Source organism: Polyodon spathula, chromosome 16 (genome assembly GCF_017654505.1).
Source record: "Polyodon spathula isolate WHYD16114869_AA chromosome 16, ASM1765450v1, whole genome shotgun sequence".
In the NCBI taxonomy this organism is placed as follows: domain Eukaryota; kingdom Metazoa; phylum Chordata; class Actinopteri; order Acipenseriformes; family Polyodontidae; genus Polyodon; species Polyodon spathula.
The window spans coordinates 4,979,257-5,000,843 of NC_054549.1; the positions used below are offsets into that span (position 1 = coordinate 4,979,257).

The following is a 21,587-nucleotide window of genomic DNA, read 5'->3' on the forward strand; positions in this document are numbered from 1 at the left end:
CCAGAACAGTGTAAGCGACTGCATTAAAGTCTGCCATAAAACCTCACGTTCCCATAAGGACAGGCTACATGTCTTTGTAAATCAGCTGCTGCTGTTTCAATAGCTTGCACAGTGTAGCTCATATAACAGTTTTAGATGCAAACTTTATGATGACATGACCATTGCCAGAAATGCAAGATCTTGTATTTTTGTCCTTTAACAAGTCTGTTGGTTCATGATTGTTCATGTTTGTGTATTCAGTGCAAGCAGCTGGGCCCATGTCTGCAGCAAGCACAGTGCATGTATTTGGTCTTGTGCTTTAAACTAATCTATTCTGCATGTCCCACTCAGTTGGGCAGTCAGCGTTCCACAAAGGGGTATTGTGTGTGTTTTTTATATTGGTTCTCTTTAGGGCACCATGCCTGGGAGTCAGATTGACTTTTGTAAAATGAAGGTTGTTTTTGGGGCTTTTCGTAATCGCTTCGAGAGATGAATTAACCTGTCAACCCACTCCCTGTCTTGACTTTCCTTGCTAATACAAGGGGTGGGGGCGGGAGAATTTGGCATTTTATGTGCTAGTGGTAGTATACTGCAAGTGTGAGACTTGGTGCTATATTCTGAGTGTGTATTTATGCAATTTCTATTCAGCGAGCAGGTTTATCCCACATCGCTGTCATCTGTGTTTGCATGTAATTTGTCAAGCCAAAGTACAACTATAGTATTGGTTAATTTTGACTTTGAGAAATTGCTCATTAATGAAAAGTACTAAAAATACACCATACATTTTTAACAAGATATGGATCCCCAAAGTGATGCTGTAATTTAGCATTTAGTATTTAAACATGCATTCCAGAGAATGTGTAGGCTACTTGTTTTTTTAACTCTCAACTTTTAAGACAAATGATTATGCAGTTCATTGAATCCACAGACTTCTGACTGCCAGTATGTTGCATGCAGTGATTGTGGTCTGTTTTATGGTACTGACTATTTTGTACAGCTGTGAAAAGATTCCACTGATCATCTTTAAGGTTTATGTGCTCCACATGTTTTGTGTTTGGATGCATTAATGAATGCATGCATTTATTAATTGATTTCCACATGTGTTGGTATCCATAGATCTAATGGTGGTATCCAACACAGTGGTAATGGGGTTTTCCCTCTTATTGTGCTGCTTGGTCTGAATACGAAGTGGTGCTTTTTATGAAAGAAAGGGGAATTGTAAGATGCATAAATAGGTAGATGTGTTAAAGCAGAAAATACGCCTTTAGGTCAGAGTTATTTTTTTTTCAAATGACGTTTAGTCCCCTATGCAAATGTCACGTGGCCAAGCCTGATGAAGAGTTACGACACTAATTGAATCTCTGATTCAGAGACCATTTCTTGCTTTCCAGGTGAAGCTGTTTGTACCAAGTCGAGAGCTGGCTGTTAATTTGCAGGTGAACGTTACGTCAAAGATCAGTCCACCTTCACTGTTACTGGACATTGATCCCAGTATTCTCTTATGTACTTTGTGTGTAGTAAACAAGCCCTGGGTAGTGTTAGCACACAGGCACAGCTTTGTTACTCTGCTGCAGTGAAACCTTTCACCTGCAATTTATTTATTCATTTTAGTTTTTTTTTATATATATATTAGCAGATTGTTTAGTAGTTTCACAGGATCTTGCCGGCTAACAATTTTACAAATCATTTACATTTTGTGTTGAGTAATTCACTTTTTTAAATTGTGGGTTAAAATAAACCCGATTTGCATTGAATAAATTCTATGAACATCTGTAATAGGTGTGTGTGCTACTGGGGGTGGTTGCTGTTTTGTGTAAAAGGATGTTTAATGCTTTTAATAAAAAAGCTATTTGAAGTGCAGCATTATCTGTTCTGAGGCTGTCTAGATTAATGGAGGTGGTCTGGTTTAGTTTAAGCATTACACGGGTTTAGAAAAATTCTTAAATTACAGATTTATTGACGATAGACAATTATTTAGTGTGCAAATGTTGGAAAATATTCAGAAAACTAAAACATAATCTCTGTAGGGAATGGGTTTAGGTTCTGGGGTCTTCTGTGTTACGTTGTTTCTGCAACACTGGTGTTATGTTTGTGGAATGGCATTTAACAGCATAGTGTGTTGAAATGATTTCCTCTTGTTTGATAGATTTTTAGCTTTTGATGTATCTTATTTAATTGTATTCTTTTGATGTTTCTCTGTGAAGGTTTGGACTGTGCATCGTTAAATGGAGCGTTCAGTCAGGTTATAAATATGGAAGAGCATTTGTGAATGAGTCGACCAAGGAGGATAATATCTGAGACTTTTGTTTTTGGCTTTTGTAAAACATTAATAGAATAAAACTACAGTAGAAGCACTAGGCCTGAAGGTTGAATTAAACACAGTATGTGTTTTCCAAAAAACAGTTGTTTGACTATGCAGGTATCTTTCTCAGAAGTAGCCTACTTGATGTAAAAGGGACCTGTTTTGGTCAGTTTACTGTAATAATTCAATGTATTGTTTATTTAGAATTGACAATGACTTTCTCCGTATGTATCTTCTCATACAAATGTTCTGTAAAGTTTCTTGTTTTTAAACTCGCATGACCTGACACACTTGGCTTCCTGTGTCCTGTCACTGTTTCCTGTGAATGTTGCTTGAGAGGTGAAAATGCAGAGTGTCAAGATATCATAGAGAAGGCCAAAGCAGGTGAGGGCGGTTGTAGTGAATATTCATAAAATGGGAGTTTGGATTCCCTGAGAGTTAAATGGTACGCTAGAGCTTTATTGGTTGGTTTTAATAGCAAATCTATTTCAAGTTGATGGCCTTCGATGACGCAGGAAAGTGTGTAAGGATGGAGAGTTTGAATTCAAGACTGAACCCCTCATACCATGGATGTTATTCTTGAATGTCATTTGCCTTTAAACCTATGTGGGCTGCGATATGATTTGACAACAGTGGAACTGGACATAGTTTCCAAAGAAGACAACGATTCTAATGGTAGTTGCACAAGTAGTATAAAGCAGTAGCACTTTCTTCATGGTGTATCTGTCCCAATTTTTCTAAATGTAACAAGTATTAAAAAAAAAAAAAAAAAAAAAAAAAAAAAAAAAAAGTTGGGTTCTGCATAGCTGTGAAAGGAAAAATGAAGTCCCCCAGCACAGTATGTTGAATGAATCAAAGTTCTTTCTGGTTGGTAAGCAGACACTACCTAAAAACTGCAGCTTCTTGGGGGGAGACGAGTGTGTCTGTGTGGTTGCAGAGAAGCTCTGCTTCTAGTGCCTGAAACTGAGGGGCTGACACCCTCTCGTTCTGTTGTTGTAGTCTAACAGAGACCTTGCAGGTTACTGTAAACTCCGCTGGAGACACAGTCACCTCCAAAATTCATTAGAAAGGATTTGCTGCAGTGTGGAAGACTTGGGACGGATTTGAGCCCCCTCATGATACTTTTACTGCAGCTGGTGGTATTTGAACTACCCATGCAGCTGCTTATTCTTTTGCCTCTTGGTCGTACACCGTGCCACTGAGGCGGAAACTGATGTCTGTGGGTGAATACTGAGGTCATGTATTGGTTTTAGCTAATGGTAATTAATTGCATGTAATTGCACACCACTACTGCTTGAACTGATTAACCTGCACATTAGACTTGAATCCCTTCCTCACATCCTTGTACAACCAGGGAAGTAATTCTGTAGATAAAGTGGCTGTAAGACCTTAAGAGCTAGTTTGTGTGTGTTTCTGTGTGGGCGATGGCGTGTGGTGCAGAATATCAATCTCCTCAAGTGAAATGGACAAGGCAAAGCTATTCCAGGAAGGCTGGTTTAAATCTGGCATTGCTGTATGAACTCTTGTACAGCAGCACAGAGCTCATCGACTCTTTAGTTTGTATTGGGTTAACCTAACTTCATTATAAAGGTGCTTGAGGTGTTGCCATTTGTATTGCTGTTTTACAGCATTAAAGCTTTTATAATGCAGCAGATTTTTTTGGCATTGTTAGGTAGTTGTGTGGCCACGGGAGGATTTTCTGGTTCTAGACTCCAATGGATGATTTGAAGCAAATTAGTTATTTTTTATTGTGTTTCTATGCTTTGTATTTTAGTTTTGACATTTTCCTCTACCCGAGTGGGTAAAACCTAACCCTCCAGATTTAGTTGAGGAGCCCACTATAGTGGGATGCTGGCTGCTACCTGCTCTTCACCAATTACACTCAGGATTTGCACATCACTTTTTAATGGTCTCTGACTGTACTAGGTGCATGTTTCTTAAAGCAATGCAAGAGCGCCACCCTCCTTATTCCCAGAGCCCTAAAGCTCTTTTAAAACGATCTGTGTGTGTACCCTGCATCGATTCATCCACATGGGACAATGAATTGTTGGACGTCTGGTAGTTTTCTCTGTTGCAGAGGGCTAGCAGGGAGTTACCTGAGCTGTCTGTCCACTGCGGAGGCCAGTGTGAGTTAGAGAGCAGGAGCAGCACTGCAGTGTTGGAGGGGAAGAGGCTTGGAGAGGTGCCAAGGGGTGGGGCTCTCACTCAGACACTGACTGAGCAAGCACTGCATTGCAAAAGCCAGGGGGCTTGCATCTGTATACATTTGGTGGTCTCCATTTGAAGTATTTGCTTCCTAACTGGCAGTTACATTTACATTTTTAAATACTTCAGCTCAATGCAGTATAGGTTATTTACATATTGGTACTGTAAATCCAGTCTTTTGCATACACAGTATATTCTACAGCTATCTGGCCAAAAGTTTTGCATCATCCTATAGAATTAACATATTTTGCTTCATAAGGTCAAATGAAACCTGCTGAATAATGTTACGTTAGCATATTGGATTACATACTGCTTTTGTAGTTTTCCATATACTTAACGAAAAACTGACCAATTGAAAAATTTGGCAGTTCGAAATCTAACATGGAATGCTGTACTACTGTTATGACTTTCCAGTGGACTTTTGCAATGTCATTTTGTAGTTTCTTTCATTTACATGATAAATAAAATATCTAAATTATGTTCCTGTAGTTTAAAATTCTAGGTCATGCTAATCTTTTGGCCACAGCTATATATTGGATTGTGTTTCAATTGAGAGAAATCCTCAAAGACCCTATAGATAACAACAAGTCTAGGGAATGTTACTGCTGGTGTAAAATTACTTATCAGCAGAAACACCATGATGACACAGCTAGGTTTAATATGCCTGAGGGCTGGTGTGTTTCCGTTGGCTGCACGAGCTGGGAGGATAATGTGAAATCCCTTTTAGAACTGGACCGACGCTGTTTCGCAAGTATGTTGGTGTCCCATAGCGCAATAGCGTTCCATTGTACAGAAACTGTTGACAGGCACTTGTGCAATGAACAGCTGTACATGTTTAACCATGCAAAGTTCATGAGCAGCATTACATATGTTTGCATAAGTAATTGATTGTTAAAACAATTCTGTGATGGTGCATGCCTGTTTGAGCAGCTCCCTCAGTTAAAATCCCTTCTAGGATACAATTAGTGAATGCTGATTTGGTTTACTTCAGCAGAATTTTTATTAACTATAGCATTTCCATATTTATTGCATAACCAAGTAGTGTTTTTTTAGTGAATTGAAATAGCTGCCTGCTGGCGTGATTTTCTGAACAAGTTTAAAACAGAACCCTGGAACCTCCAGTGACACCATGAAACGTTAAAGGTGTGTGTGTGGGTGTGTGTGGGTTTTTGATTGGGAGTGGCTCAGGAGATTGGGCTGACCAGATGATTTAACTTGGTGTTGAGGATCCTGAAGAAACTTGTTTGACTGAGCTGAAGTGTCTTTGGGGTAAAGGGTGTGTTTCAGATTAAAGTAATCTGCGTGCCTTTTATTAACCAGGCTCCTCTTCATCTCTGTGGAGCAAAGTTCACTGGATCTTTTATTTAACTGTAGAGGGCATATTTAGACAGAGCAGCTCCTGGTCAAGGTTGTGGAGCTGACAAAGCAATTGTTTTGGTGGGCTGAAAAGTTCTTAATCCTGGAGGTAACCACCGGGAGGCCTCCAGAGGATCAAAGTAATTGATTTATGTAACCCAATGAAAACAATGGAGGGGGAAAGGGAACTTCTAAATTTCTTAGCCCCCCCCCCCGTAAATAGTAGTAATAGCTTTGTGTTACTGGGGATTGATTTTATTAAACCAATTTGCTTAGGAACCAAAAAGTTTTTAGGGTCTTCTCCAAAGTTTCATTGTACACTCCTAGCCTCCTAAATATGCCTACAGCCTGGATTGCATTTAGGTACAGGCTTACATTTTGCACACATTTTAAAGCTGCTGTATAGAGTAATGTATTACGTGATTTGAGAGCCCTCCTTTGGCTAGTGCTTACAGTAGATGCAATTGTGTGTCCTTTTGCATACACATCTCTGTGTTATTATATTGCAGTTTAAAAATGTTCCAAATGATTCATGCCAGGTTTCTGTAACCTACCCCCAGTGTTTTACAGGAAATGTTGTCTGGGATTACAAACCACGATCTGGGAGACTAAAGTAGCACAGATTGTTCATGCTGGAATGCCAGTGGATACTTGTTCTTGCATTGGTATGCAGTAATAACATTGCCTTCATCAGTAGGGACGACTTACCTGTGCCATTTAAGAACATACCAGTGAGTGACACCCAGGAAAAACGCTGTTGTGAGCCATGGAAACATATGTGGGAATTATTTACACAGACTAAAATACAGTATATGTCTGCAAGAAGTCACAATAACAGCTACTGTATAGGAGTTGTGGATGCAGTTGATTCATTGCTGCAAGGGACTTGACTCTCTGGAAAATGGTTTAATATTTCCAAGAATAACAGACCAACTACTGACATGTTTCTTTTAAGAGCATTCAGAATCTCTGAAAGGTTTTCCTCCTTTGATTACCATGCAGGATTCTCCCATCTGTTTATTGACATGCAGTTAACATTAGGTGTCTTCCTGTAATTGGACAGACTGAATTATTTTAGAATTGCGGAAACACGGATCAGAGTGAAGTGTGGGAGCCAGAGAGATGAGTCAGTTTAGTTAACGAGCTGTCTTGGAATGGATGTTTGTATGGACTCTGCTTTGTTCTAAAGCCTTGTATAAGGAGCTGCCCAAGTTAAACATTTATTCCTCTCTTGCATGGGTTCTGGCACTGATTGTACAGGGAAATAATATCCTAAGAACTGCTGGTTTGTGGGCTTTAGCGGGAGGGAGAGAAAAAAGAAAAAACAACTGGTCTGTTTGTAACTCTTGTATTGATCGATTTCTCCCTGTGGCTTCTGTTTTGTTTTTTTCTTCTGGCAGATATGGACGTGTTGAAAGTGTCAAAATCCTGCCCAAGAGGGGCTCTGAGGGAGGAGTGGCGGCGTTTGTGGATTTTGTGGACATCAAAAGCGCCCAGAAGGCGCACAATTCAGTCAACAAAATGGGAGACAGAGACCTGCGGACGGATTACAATGAGCCAGGCACCATTCCGAGTGCAGCTCGAGGCTTGGATGATACAGTTTCCATAGGATCTCGTACTAGAGAGGTTTCTGGGTTCAGAGGTGGTGGTGGGGGGGCTGCCTATGGGCCCCCAGCATCACTCCATGGCCGGGAAGGACGCTATGAGCGAAGACTCGATGGGTAAGTGCCAAGATTTTTCTAGGCAGGGTGTTTGGTTTTTGGTGTGTTGAAAAAAAACAAAAAAACAGAAAACTCAATTGTAGGGCCCCCAGATGGATGTAAAAAATTGAAATAAAAAAAAAAAAAAGTAATAATAAATACATATATTTATATATTGGGAATTCTGTGCTTTTCCTTCTGTGGGTCCAATAAAAAATGAGGGATTCAGAAAACCGGTATGGGCCAAGTCTTGGATATATGGCGCAGATGATTTGGATGGATAACAGTCTGGAGATTGGAAGTACACTGCTGCACACACTGACTTTTGGAATTGTTGTTGTTGTTGTTATTATTATCATTATTATTATTTTGTATTGTTGCTGCACCTGAGTTTTCATGTTTTTTCTGGATATCCTTGGATCTCCTTGGATGTATGGTGGTCCGTGAGCAGGTGGAGTATGGGTGTGGCAGCAGCGGGTAGAAGCTGGCATGTGGGATTACTGGGCTCCGGTTTGCTCTCCCGCTAATTCTTGGGAGCTTCCTGGCCTTGGAGAATTCAGCACACTTCTAAAGAGAGAGATCATGTTGCTACTGGAATCATGGCAGTCTTTTCACAAGTGACAAGGGCATAATTCAATAACCAGCTTCAGCACTGTGGATCATATAACCAAACCATGGAATATGTGTGCAGTGTACAGAAGAGCGAAGAAGACCACCAGTCCAACGTTGCTCCCTATTGGATGTACTTGGCTTCCCAGTTTGGATTACTCATGCTGGATCTCTATATATAGTATTCATTTGCCTTGAAACCTTGGAATAAAGTGGATTGATCCCGTGGAATTGTACTTGTATCTGAAGTTCACGTGAAGCAGACTGGAATTAAGGTTAAGGGGAAGGCTTGCTTAGAACATTGTACAATAATAGAAAAACAAGAAATAATAATTCTTATTGAACAAAAAGACATGGCAGGTTTTTTTTTATGCACTGGTAATGGTAAATGACAGGGCTGCAAAAATGTATAAAAAAAAAAAAAAAAAAAAAAAAAAAAAAACTGGGAGGACTTGCAGATGGCTGGAAGATTGTTTTGGGGAAGATTTACTGTATGGATTGAGAGAGACCCCCAGATCTGGATTGTATTGCACTCGATTGAGGGGAAAAACCGAGGAAGGCTTTACCGGACTGGAAACTCGTCAGTGACCCTCTTGCGGATCTATTTTTTTTTTTTTTTTTTATATTATTTGTTTTTCTTCCAGAATATTTTTTTTTTTATCTTCTTCTTGGTCCATCATCAGCTAAGTAAATCCTGTGACCATGGCCCAGTGTGGAGTTGGATTTAATCCCCTTCCCCTTTATCACAGAGGCCCAAATCGGGGGGATTTTTTTTTTTTTTGGTTCACACAATTCTGTCTCCCTAGATTTAATTGGGTCGTGTTCCCACACTCAGAAAAGGTTGGTATGCCCTGCCCTGTGTATTTTAGCCCCTCTTCTCCTTACCCAAGTCAAACCCTCCTTTCTATCTGTCGTTCTTTTTACACTAACCTGTAGTATCAAGCATTAGTAGAATACAGAAGAGCAGCACTGTAGCCTGTAGTCTGTAGCAGTCGTATTGCTTCTGCCTCCTGTTACCTGCCTCCTCCTCTTCACCCTTTTATCGATCTGGACTCTTGTGTTGTCTCAGCTGATAACAGTAATGCCTAAGAGACAGCTAGCTTTTTCCAGCTGTTTAGGTCAGTTGTCAGTTTGCAGCCATTAGCTGGGTAATATTAATATAGCAAAACCACTAGCGGCCTTCTGGCACCATCAGCTGCTTATGATTAGTCCTGTGCACCAAATAAGTGCCAGCCATGATCAGATCCCAGGAAGCTTTTGTTAAGTGTGTTCTGTGTCTCCTATTGCTAGCTGCTGGCTGATGGCTGCACGATACAAGCCCCACCTCCTTTCTCCCTGAAGTGCTGAAATGCAGTAGAAACATTGGGAGGTGTTGGATTGGGGGCGTGGTGGGGCTTGGGAAAAGTTAGCTGTCTCTCTGGCTTGGTGTCGGCTTTGGCGTTTTAAAGGGTCACTGGCTACCTATTTTTATTATTAAAGTTCAGTCTTGGAAGGCTGCTGAAGACTAAGCTGAGGAGATCCTAAAGTCACAGAGATAGACAAATTGATGGAGACAGTGTAGCAATTAGGGATATTTAATTTTTTAAGGCAATATCAGGCTTCAGGTTAGCGAGGGCAACAAAGGAATGAAAGCAGAGGATCTTGAAGATGAGTCCTTTGTAATTCAGAATAATTGATTTTTAATCAGTCTAAAACTTATTTTTAAATTTAACACTAATGCCTGGGTGGCTGTCCAATACCTTTTGAACCAACTAAGTATCTTCATAAGTTGTCTTTCATTAGTTTGTTTTTCAATTGCAGTGCAGTCATTTTCCCTTGTTTACTTGTGAACAACCAACCCCCCCCCCCCCCCCCCAAAAAAAAAAAAAGAAAATGTTTTAATCTTGTTGATGCTAAATCAATTTCCTCCTTCCTTGTTGGTAACTTTTAATGTCTCCTGGTGCCAGCAAAGGTGACTATCCTTGAACCAGGGTTATGTGTGTGTATTTGTTGTTAATCAACGCAGCTTCAGGTAGATTGTTGCTCTTCAGAAGGTTTTTCTACTACTATAATTTCTGGATGATATTGGATTGAAATTGGTTCTTGAGGATAGACACAAAACTGTGTCCTTCCAGTTAGAGATAGTGTCTTGTTTACAAGAACGTCCTGGGAATGATCACCCAGAAAGCCATACCTGTGTGTTTTTCAGTACAAGCTTGTAGCCTGTATTGTCCAAGATCTGTTAATGGAAAAGCTCTAGGGAAACCTTTACTGGCTTAATTACTGTATCCAGCGAATCCCTCAGCAGAGAGATTTAAAAGGGCAGTAGCACACCACTTTAACATTATCAATCCTGATTGCAGCTTAAGCCAGCTGAACAGTGGAACTCTAAATCAGGATCTCAAGAGGTTATATTGTAGTAAACTACTGAACTCACCCTAAAATGCACTCTCACTATTCATAACTAGCAGGTGCTGAGATTTCTTTTTTTTTTTTTTTTTTTGCAAGGCAGTGCCCCTCCTCAGTGCCTGCTTCTCCTTGAACTGCCCTGATTTTTAAAACTCTGCATTCACTCGATTTCAAAAGGACGATCAAGCTTAAAGGATAATCCATATTTCTACACGCTGATACTATTTTAATTTAATATTACAAATATTCATGGACTGCAAGTTGCTCTTCATTACTTCATGTGGAAAGGAAATTTGTCCCACAGCTTCTCTCTTTTCTCAGTGCCTGACTGGAACACCTGTCGTGGTGATAAGCATGGTCAACAAAATATAGCTAACTATACTGTATGAACCCACAATAGTAAAGGTGTGGCCCTTTCCCTCCAATCTTTATAGCTCCCCGCACATAAATGAAAGCGTGTTTTATGTCTCCTGAGAGCCTCACAGGCCAGAAAAGCAGGCACTGTGGGGGGTGCTGTGTTGTGATGAAGAGAAAGAATTAGCAATCCAGGCGCAATTGTGTGTCTGTGTGCATGTTCTATATAAAATAGAAGTCACAAAGCCACACTTTATTTGAGCTGTAGTTCATGTGGTTCAGTTTAGGATGAATTACAGAGATTTGGTTTGGAGAGCCATTCCAGGTTTTACTATGAGACCTATACCTCCATGCATCTGCCGTGCAACAGGAGTCTGTTCTGTCCAATTCAATACAGTATGATTGCGTTTTACTAGATTTATCTTAATTGTTTTTTTCTCTTTCTCTCTATTTCCTTTCTGCACCGGCAGGACGTCCGAAACGAGGGAGCGTACTTATGAACATAGTGCCTATGGACACCATGAGAGAGGGGCTGCGGGATTTGAACGTACACGACATTACGATCCGGATTACTACCGTCCGGATCAAGACCGGACTCTGCCGCTCCGCGGCGCTGGAGGGGGCGGCAGTGGCGGCTCTGGTTCAGGTGGCGGTGGTGGCGCCGGCAGCAGCAGCTCTACTAGCGGGGTGTATTACGGCTCCCGCAGTCGCAGCCCCAGCCGCTTCGAGACGCCGGAGCCCCGGTATGAACCACGCCCCAGAGAGCCGCCCTTCACACTTGCCAGCGTGGTGCACAGGGACCTGTATCGCGACGAGCTGAGCCGCGATGTGCGCGGCCGCAGGACAGAGCGGGGCTACCAGCACAGCCGCAGCCGGTCCCCGCATTCCTCCCAGTCCCGAAACCCCTCCCCACAGCGCCTGACCAGCCAGCCTGCACGCCCCACACGCTCTCCCAGCGGCAGCGGCTCCCGCAGCCGATCTTCCAGCTCTGACTCGGTCAGCAGCAGCAGCAGCACCAGCAGCGACAGGTATGCCACCGCAGTGTGGGCAGTGTAATGCACTGTGGGTTAGGAGGATCTGTTTTCTCTTCCTGTTTTATTATTTATTGATGCTTTTGTACATACAGCCCTGGCCCAAAGTTGTGCATCGCCCTATAGAATTATTTGCTTCACAAAGTCGAACGAAACCTGCTGAATAATGTTACGTTGATATATTGAATTGCATACCTTTTTGTAGTTTTCCATATACTTAACAAAACACTGACCAACTGAAAAATGTGACGTTTCGAAATGTAATATGAAATGCTGTGTTACTATTATGGCTTCTGGTAGTTTTATGATATCATTTTGCAGTTTCTTTGATTTACATGATGTTAAGTAAAATAACTAAATTATGTTCATATAGTTAATTTTTTTTTTTTAATGTCTCAGTCCTAAAGTTGTAGGTGATGCAAAGCTTTTGGCTACGTCTCTATGAAAAGGTTGAAGTACTTCACCCTTCTTGTGGATACTCCAACTGGACAAATTGGATATGATAGAAATAAACGAAAGGCATTTTATCTCCTTAGCTAAGAGTGGATTCCACAGTTTTAAAACACTGCTGTCTTTACGAAAAAAGGTTTGACAAAACAATATACAGATTTTCATTTTTCCTAAAAATAGAAGCTAAGCAAGTCTGGGTGCTTGAGCTGGAACGCATGGTCTACTTTGACTCTACATAGTAAGATCTTTAAAAAATTTAAATAGTGCTTACACTGGATAAATATTTTCACACCGTCAGCCTCAATACAGTGGTAATCCACTCTAGCTGGCAAGTATGCTAAAAATCCAACTGTTCTTGGATTACGCAACCATTTTCAGAAAGTATTAGTATGCAAAAATCCTAGTGCATTCACTAGAACTTAAAATATGAATACTGTCCTTCCTGCTTCAAAGTCAAAGGGAATCCGGTATTCATTTTAAATGTTATCGTGCCTGTGCATGTTCAGAAGTGGGAATTGGTTTTTAAAAGGGCTGCTACCAGTAGATCTTTTAAAATGTTTCTATTTTTGGAGGTATTGTGCTTGAAGGAACTGAGCTACTTAAGCTTGTATGGATCTTGCACCTGCAGCTTGTGAAGTGTTTAAGAGAGAGAGAAGAAAGTGAAAAAGGCCCCTTTTTCAGTAGTCGGGGAAAGCCAGGCGGGGTTAACTAGTGCTTTCATTCTCTGAATCAGTGAGTAGAATGTGGGACTGAGTGAAGAGGGGGTAGGGTGAGAAGTTCAAGCAGAGTTTGAGCCAAACCGAATCAACTGTTTTTGACTAGATTGGGCCTCACGGTCATCTGCTTTGTGTTGGGTAATACTACACGCTGTATTCCTTTTGAACGAAACAGAAAATGGGGAATCAAGCTTTAACACTTTAATTTCCATCACAGCAAGGACTTGCCTGAGGCCGTGAGTAACCGAAGCAATATTGCATACGGATATAAACTGATTTAATGTACAAGTCGTGGAGGAGCAGAAGGCCTTTGTATGCACTGTAAAAATAGAAAAAAACAAATAAAAAAACATTACACCTTACAATAAATAACATAAAGGGCAATGTGGTTGAAGCAGCTTTCTTTCTTTCTTTTTCTATCACTCTGTGCCTCCCGTCTGTTTCAGAACTAAAGAAAATGTTTTGATTTGGAAAGCAAGGGCATTCCAAGAATGTGAATCTGAAAAGGTGAAGGATATTCAAGCCATAATTGGCTCTGAGTGTGTGTAAGCAGTGCAAGGAGCTCAAATGCACGTGCCTTGGGGCATTGGGATCACTGCAGGGCAATGCCTGGATGAGTGGGGTGCACACTTGAATAATATTTTTAGCCGATTTCTGTTCCCTTCATCTGAAGTGGTGTCCATTTAGACAAAGACAGCGTTATGCAATCAATAATGACAGAAGCAATAGCCTGCAGTTCTCATATCTGTAGCTATGTGATGGAAAACTTTAGCAGATCAGCTAGGCTTTGTTTGTAGTACATTACATCGGAGGACTCCAGCTGACATTTTTAATTTAGATTTTTTTTTTACAGCTGTAGGAAAAAAAAAAAAACACAGTACAAGGCTGTTCGCTTTTACAAAGCGATTGAGGTTTCCACACATTCAGTTGGCGTGAGTACAGGTTGAATTTCGTATGTTTTTGGTGGGTGGGATGGGGGCTGTTTTTTGTGAGCGGGGTTCAGCTGTGTCTGGCTGTGCTAATAAGGAACGTGCCCCAGCAAACACGACAGCAATGCAGTTTATTTATGTGTGGGTATTTATAGCCTAGGTTAAAATTAGCATATTGCATGCAGAGATCACGCCCTGTCTTGCATATATTACATGGGAAGGTCATATCGTGAAATGTTCCTGTGTTTTGTTTTGTAATAACATAGATTAATTTTTTAATGTAGGAATAGTTTGGCAGTGAAGTTGTCTCATAGAAATGCAATTTTAGTGTGTCCTTGAGGCTGTGGAGTGTGTAGTTGTGTCCTTTTGCTATTGATTTTATAGTTCAGCACTGACTTTTCTCTCTCATCCACTCACTCACTCACTCACTCACTCAATCAGTCACTCTCTGTCTCTTTCTTCCTTCCTTCCTCATTCTCTATGGTCCAGCCTGGTGAAAACTGAGTTTGTGAGACCCTTCTGGAACTGCAGTCTCATCACATCTCAGTTGCAGTAAACATCGTAATTCGAGCTTGCACCATCCCCCAACCCCCTTGGAAACCAAGGAGGGTGAAGGTGGTTCTGTGGTGTTTCGTATACCGGGATATGACATTTGCTTGTAGTTACCCAATCACAAATACTGTTGTTTGTGTGATGTTGAAATTCCCTTCATGTGGCTGTGTGGGCAGCCGTCGGTTTCTGCGTAGAAAAATAATCCATTCACTATGACCTTTAGAGAAACATCCCTTGTTAGCGCTGGCCTGTTTTAAGTTATTTCTATTAGAATCTGCATCTAGGGTCCTCTTTATATCCACAGTTGTTGTCTTGCCGTCTCCCGTCCCAAATACTTACGTCTCTTACAGATGCGTTGCATCCCCATATTGTGAAACATTGTGCAGCTTGCAGTTTTGGAGAGAGGTTGCTTTATTTTTTTGAAAGAATACAGATTAGTATTAAAGGATGAGATTAGTTTGAATTATCTGCTGGGTCAGTTTTTGAAAAAACAAACTAAGCCAAGCTCTGTGTGTGTTTGAAAGAAGTTGCAGGGAAGGAAAGCTAGGCTGTTGCCTGTACTGCTGCTTGTTTGTCTCTGCTGTGAACTGGTCTGAACAGGAATTTTCTGGATGGAGTTGACTGGCTGGCTTCCAGCTCCCAGGGGCTGGTCTGATCAGCACCACTTCCTGTTTGTGGGGGGTGGGAGAAGAGAGCGTGTCATATGACTGAGCAGGAGTCTGAGTTTAATCAGTCGATTGCGGGGGGGGGTGGGGGGGGTGGAGAGCAGCTTGGCCCCGCCAGCCGTGAAGTGCCTTGTAATTAACCCGGATGTGTTTGGCAGGACCCTGCAATGAATGCGGGAGAAGGCAGAGAAAATGAATCTTTGACAGCTTTCTCTATCACAGGCAGGCTGAGCTTCCTGGAGAGAGCAGAGTGAAAGGAAAAGGAAATCGACTTTAGATACAGGCGTACACAGGAGCAAATATTTTTGGGATTTTGATTTTTATTCGGAGTTTTTCAATAGTTCATTCCCCTTGGTTGCTTTCAGCACATGAAAATTACAGTTACATTCTGATCTATCAGCAGGAACAGGAAAGAAAAGAAAAAAGAATAGAAGAAATGGGAGAGCCTGGTAGTGCATCTCAACGCCAGAGTTCCTTCTGTCTTTCAGGAAAGGGGCGTAGGCAGTGCGTTACACAGGAGCAAAATATTTTTGGGATTTATTCGGAGTTTTCAATAGTTTTTCATTCCCCTTGGTGCTTCAGCACCTGAAATCTACAGTACATTCTGATCTATCAGCAGAAATGAGGAGAGCCTGTAGTGCATCTCAAAGCCACAGCACTTTTTTTTCTTAATTTGCCATTTTGTTTAGTGTAAATCCGTATTCGTCCCTGATTTCAGTTAAGGTTTTCAGACTATTAAGACTACTTTGCTATGGTTCCAGTCAGTGCAGTGCAAGTGGTAGTGTACAGTTATGACCAAAAATTATACATCACCTAGAATTTTAGGATTGAGACAATAAAAAAAAAAACTGTAGGAACATAATTTAGATCTTTTATTTAACATCATCTATTAAATCATCTATAAAATATCGCAAGTGTCTGCCGGAAGCAATAATAATAGTACAGTATTTCATGTTAGGTTTCATCATATTTAAGTGTATGGGAAAACTACAAAGTGCTATGTAATTCAATATGTTAACGTAACATTCTTCAGCAGGTTGCATTTGACTTTATGAAGCAAAATGTGTTAATTTTATAGGGTGATGCAAAACCTTTGGCCATAGCTGTAGTAGTTGCAATTGCAAGTTCAGTTCTACCCTGTATAACTCCGACAGTTTAGTGAGATGGATTTGCCCTTGGAGTTCTCAATGGAAGGGCAAGACAGCTGACACCATTCACACTTGGTAGTTAATCTGGATGCATTTCCAGGCTTCTCAAACCCCAGGGTGTCGTGACTCAAGAATCATCCCTGCCGTATGGGTCAAGGGTGTTTTGGCAGAAGGCTGAGGTGTTGTCAATAGTTAAATCCCAATGTAGGGAACATGGGGGAGGGGGTGCTGTTACAGACCTTATTTTGTTTACTGAGCTATAATCTGTCGTGCCTGCAAGCAGGTGTCATTGTATGGGGGGGGGGGGGGGGGGGGGGGGGGGTTGTTGTACAGAGGGGGGGGGGGGGGGGGGGGGGGGGGGCATTGCGTTGTGGGGCTCTATTAGGGAGGGGCACTCGCGGGACCCGCTCACGTCTAGGGGCTGACTTGCGATTTCATCAGCTTCTGATAGATAAATACTGGAAATTGTTGCATCATTCTGGTGTTCAGCTTATGTTGCCACCTCCATTAATTATTCAACAATTTCAATTAACTCCCATAGCTAGATCTTTTCAATTTGCTGTAATGAAAACATGTGTGAGGCAGGAGTTCTAGATTGCAAATTGTTTTGTTTTTTGTGATAAGGTATTTATTTTCCTGATGCCCCTGTCCTGCTAAGTCTGTTGCTGCCTTTCTATTTAATTCACACAAACAGGCTTTTTTGGAATGATGTTTAGTACTTGGAGATTTCCTGCTGTACCCTTCAGTTAGGTCTGGATGTTTTTTTTGTTTTTAAGTTTCCTGTGGCATACAAACTTTCTGGTTTATAGCTTTTTCTAATTTCATAGACTCCTGCTTTTTTTAATGCTTTGTTTCAGAGTTGTGGTCAATTCCATTTCTAATCCCAATTCCCTTTTAATCAATTGAAATGCCATTTCAAAGCATTTTACAACAAAGGTTTTATTGAGCAAACAAATACTGTATACAACTTGATGAACTTGTCAGGTAACCTGATAAAGCCTATGGCATAAACCTCAGTAAAGACTATGGTGTAAAAAGGAATAGGAATTGCAGTTGTATAAAAGGGAACTGGGATTGGAAATGGAATTGAAAAAATGGACTTGACCCCAGCTCTGAGTTTTTGTATTTTCTGAATGGTGTAAATTTGATGATTCAGTGCTGCCGAGTTAAGTCTTTGAACTGGTCTGTCCAGAAGCCCCTTATTAACCAGATTAGTTTGCTACAGTCATTCTCAGAGCCAATTTGCCAAGACCAATTTTTTTAACAGTAGTTGCTCATGTATTTTTGTAAATAGGTATTCTTGTCTGAGTCTGATGAAATAGTAACATTTAAAAAGCTTGAAGTCTTGTAGTACTTAAATACTTGAGTAAATAAAATGATTATTTGAGTTATTCGAGAAGTATTTGTTGCTTGAAAAAGATCTTCAATACAGCAACTGTTGACACAATGCACTGGCTACAACCAGGAAACATTTAAGGAGTGGGTATCTCTTTTGGGGGGGAGAGAGGGGGAGGTGTTTCCACACAGTTCACCATGTCAGGCACTCCTCGCTTCTGCCTGATATAGTAGTGTGAAATTACTCTGAAGTTCCCATCCCTAGTTGCAGAAAGAGAGAAGCACTTGTTTAGCTTTTTCAATTACTGTAAATTAGACCACGACTAGAAAAGTGGACAGGGAATTGTGTGTAAAAATGTATAATTAAGTACATCTGCATAATCTGCAACGTTCTGCGTTTTTATTCTTCCTGTGCTGAAATTTGATCCCACATGCTGTGGCTCTCTGCACCGGGCTCAGTGCTGGGCTCTGGTTCTCATGCAGCACAGCCGGTTCCTCGCAGATTGTTATGCAAGGCACATAGCGCTGCCTTGTGCAGATATACAGTTTTACTTTGTATCTCTATCACTGCAGCCCAGGGGAGCAACTGTAAGCCTTTCCAACAGAGGGAGATTGTCACATATTAAAGCTCAACTGTGCTATTAGTGAAGAGATATAATGCAGATAATTGCTGGTACATTTCTAAGACTGGATTAAACTGCAATGATAAAATGTCAAGTTTTTTATAATCTCTGCTATGTTGCGTGCAATTTCTCCAATACTGTAGAAGAAGGTAGTTGCTAATGAGAATGGAACTGGCAGCTATTTGTTTCTTAAGCTTGTTTTTTAAGCCAGAAATCACTTATTCTAGACCGCAGTAGCAAAGCGGAGCAGTGCAGTTCTCATCTATCTGTGAAAGCTTTTCTCATTCAGCTTAGTTAACTACACAGAGAAAGAATACAAAATGCAATTTGTTTTTATCCAAGTCTTTTCCTTGCACTAGAAGACCCCTTACACTCGGTTGCATTGCCAAAACCAAGGTCAACTATACATTTTAAGTTACATGGTGTTTAGGAGCTTGTTGCCTTGCTTGGAAAAGAGCATAAGTGTGTGCAGACTTTGAGAAAGTGTGTTTTGAATTTTGGGTATCTCTTGTGTTTGTGCAGCAGCGATTCCAGTAGCAGTTCAAGCGATGAGTCCCCAGCGCGGTCAGTCCTGTCCGCAGCGGTCCCTGCACCCCCCACACAACCCCCCCCAGCACTAGACAAGGACGAACCGCGCAAGAGCTTCGGCATCAAGGTGCAAAACCTACCCGTCAGATCAACAGGTGAGTCTCTGGACAGATGTGCAAGCCAGCCACTGCAGAATAGCGCAACTTTATTTAACTTGCATATTTGGTGGTTTTCCACAGTATTGATGGTTTCAATTATTTTGTTTACACGCTTTTTAGACACTAGCTTGAAGGATGGGCTTTTCCATGAATTTAAGAAGTATGGGAAGGTGACGTCCGTACAGATCCATGGTGCCTTGGAGGAGAGGTACGGCCTGGTCTTCTTTCGACAGGAGGAGGACCAAGAAAAGGCACTCAACGCCTCCAAGGGCAAGCTCTTCTTTGGCATGCAGATAGAAGTGACTGCCTGGACTGGGCCTGGTAAGTGACTCCCCAGCACAAACTGACTTGAATAGGTTTAAGGAAATATATTGGTAGGAATTAAGTTGGGCATATGAGCCAAAAGTGCTATTGACTAACAGCCCCTGTGGATGATGATGCCGTGGTGTGGGATAAGGAGTCCTACATTATATGGACATCCCTGGAAAAAACATGCCACCAATAGCAGCAATGAATGAGAATGAGGGGTTGCAATGTTCAACAAATGTCGCCTGATTTTATTTCAGAGACGGAAAGCGAGAATGAATTTCGACCACTGGACGAGAGGATAGATGAGTTTCACCCGAAAGCTACCCGAACGCTCTTCATTGGAAATTTGGAGAAAACCACCAGCTACCATGACCTGCTGAACATCTTTCAGCGATTTGGAGAGATTGTGGTAGGTACAGTCTTAACAACAAGAGTAGAAATGTAGCCCACGAGACTAGGGTACCCACAGATATGGGCTAGACACAACTAGTCCAGCACACATGACTGCTCTGGAACCATTGTTTTATTTTATTTTTAATTAGTACAGCCCATAATCCTTAATGACACTCTGTTCACCCACAACATTTATTTAAACCTAGTACTGGAAGTGCAGTGCTGTAGCTGCCTGCTCTGATGTGCTCCTTTTATCAATCCATGTCTTTCAGGATATTGACATTAAGAAAGTGAACGGCGCCCCTCAGTACGCCTTTCTGCAATACTGTGACATCGCCAGTGTCTGCAAAGCAATCAAGAAGATGGATGGAGAGTACCTGGGGAACAACCGGCTCAAGGTATGGAGACCCTCTAGTGTGGGTGTTTTTAGATAGTCCAGCTGTAATTGCACAATTCAGAAAAACACACAGCTAGCAGTGCCATGCTTTTTATTTCGGTTTGTATTTTTCTAATAGCTTTCTCTTTTTCCAGCTGGGGTTTGGAAAGAGCATGCCTACCACCTGTGTGTGGCTGGATGGCCTGGCCTCCAATATCACAGAGCAGTACCTCACACGACACTTCTGTCGCTATGGACACGTGGTCAAGGTAGGTCCAATTCATCTGAGCTGGAGACTAGGAATATTTGAATTCCTACCAATATATTTCTTTATTTCCTTGTTTTCAAATTGCTGAACCATTATAAAACACTTAAACAACCTTTTCTCTAATTATTACATCTAATAAAAATCTATTAATATAATTTGGGGAAAATCCCATTAATCCCTCAATGCTTTTATGTTAATTGAAATCCTTGACCTCAACAAGACAGGTAGAAATAGTGTATCATCCTTTATCCTGTGCTCCAACTGTATTTGATCATTGTATTCCCCTGTGCTGTGTCAGTGCTGTACATTGTCCTAACTGACCGGTGTCACTCTGTTCACAGGTTGTGTTTGACCGGCTGAAGGGAATGGCCTTAGTCCTGTACAACAACATTGAGTATGCTCAGGCAGCAGTAAAGGAAACTAAAGGTTGGAAGCTTGGAGGGAATAAAATCAAGGTAAGGGGTTGGATTGTATGCCCTTGATGTGTACAGACAAAGCAGTCCTAATAGCTTTTGCTCATCAAATTGCTTTCATATTCTATTTAAATGTTAATTGCTGAGCAATTTGGATACACTGGTTTGAACACCAAGGGGAACTTTAATCTTTATAGATTAGAGGGGTTTTCTTAGAAGTAAAATGCCTGATCAAAACGAGGCCAGCAGCAAAACTGTGGCAAAGAGATGTTTGTGGCTTTGATTCCCTGCATTTTTGGACAGTGAATATTTAAAAAATAGATTTGAACTAATGTTATCCCCAAATTGCTTTGTGTTTATCCCTTGGAATGCTTGTTGCTTTTGTTGTCAATGATTCCTCTTTCTCTGGTTGTTATGCGAGACACTTTATTGAACTCTAACACTTTCAAGATCGTATCAGAAATGATGTGACTGATGTCGTGCTTTTTTACATTGCAGGTTGATTTTGCTAACCAGGAAAGTCAGATGGCTTTTTACCGTTCAATGCAGGCATCTGGACAGGATATACGAGACTTCTATGAAATATTATCTGAAAGAAGGTGGGTGTTCCTTATTCCATGTTTACATTTGAGCTTGTCTTTTAATATTTAAAAAAATCCTTGTAGGTTGAAGAAACTCAGTCCGCCTAGGCGCTGGAGCCAGAAAAGCCAATATCAGTCTGTTCAAGGATAAAACACCACAAATAATTGCAGTGATTACACAAATCCTACTGTGAACACTTAACCTGTATCCTTGAAAAA

General features: G+C 41.2%; 1 protein-coding gene across 2 annotated transcripts in view; it reads left to right on the top strand.

Annotated features, from left to right (window-relative positions):
- Nucleotides 1-21,587, top strand: part of LOC121328714 (msx2-interacting protein-like) — a 37,232-nt gene that overhangs the window by 3,977 nt on the left and 11,668 nt on the right. Inside the window, exons 2-10 of one of the 2 annotated variants that reach the window (XM_041273709.1) lie at nt 7,243-7,563; nt 11,364-11,921; nt 18,865-19,025; nt 19,149-19,349; nt 19,595-19,746; nt 20,003-20,128; nt 20,262-20,375; nt 20,716-20,829; nt 21,286-21,386. In XM_041273709.1, the coding sequence (XP_041129643.1) occupies nt 7,243-7,563; nt 11,364-11,921; nt 18,865-19,025; nt 19,149-19,349; nt 19,595-19,746; nt 20,003-20,128; nt 20,262-20,375; nt 20,716-20,829; nt 21,286-21,386 (1,848 nt within the window). The remainder of the gene's footprint in view (nt 1-7,242; nt 7,564-11,363; nt 11,922-18,864; nt 19,026-19,148; nt 19,350-19,594; nt 19,747-20,002; nt 20,129-20,261; nt 20,376-20,715; nt 20,830-21,285; nt 21,387-21,587) is intronic. The other variant, XM_041273710.1, reaches the window with a different exon arrangement.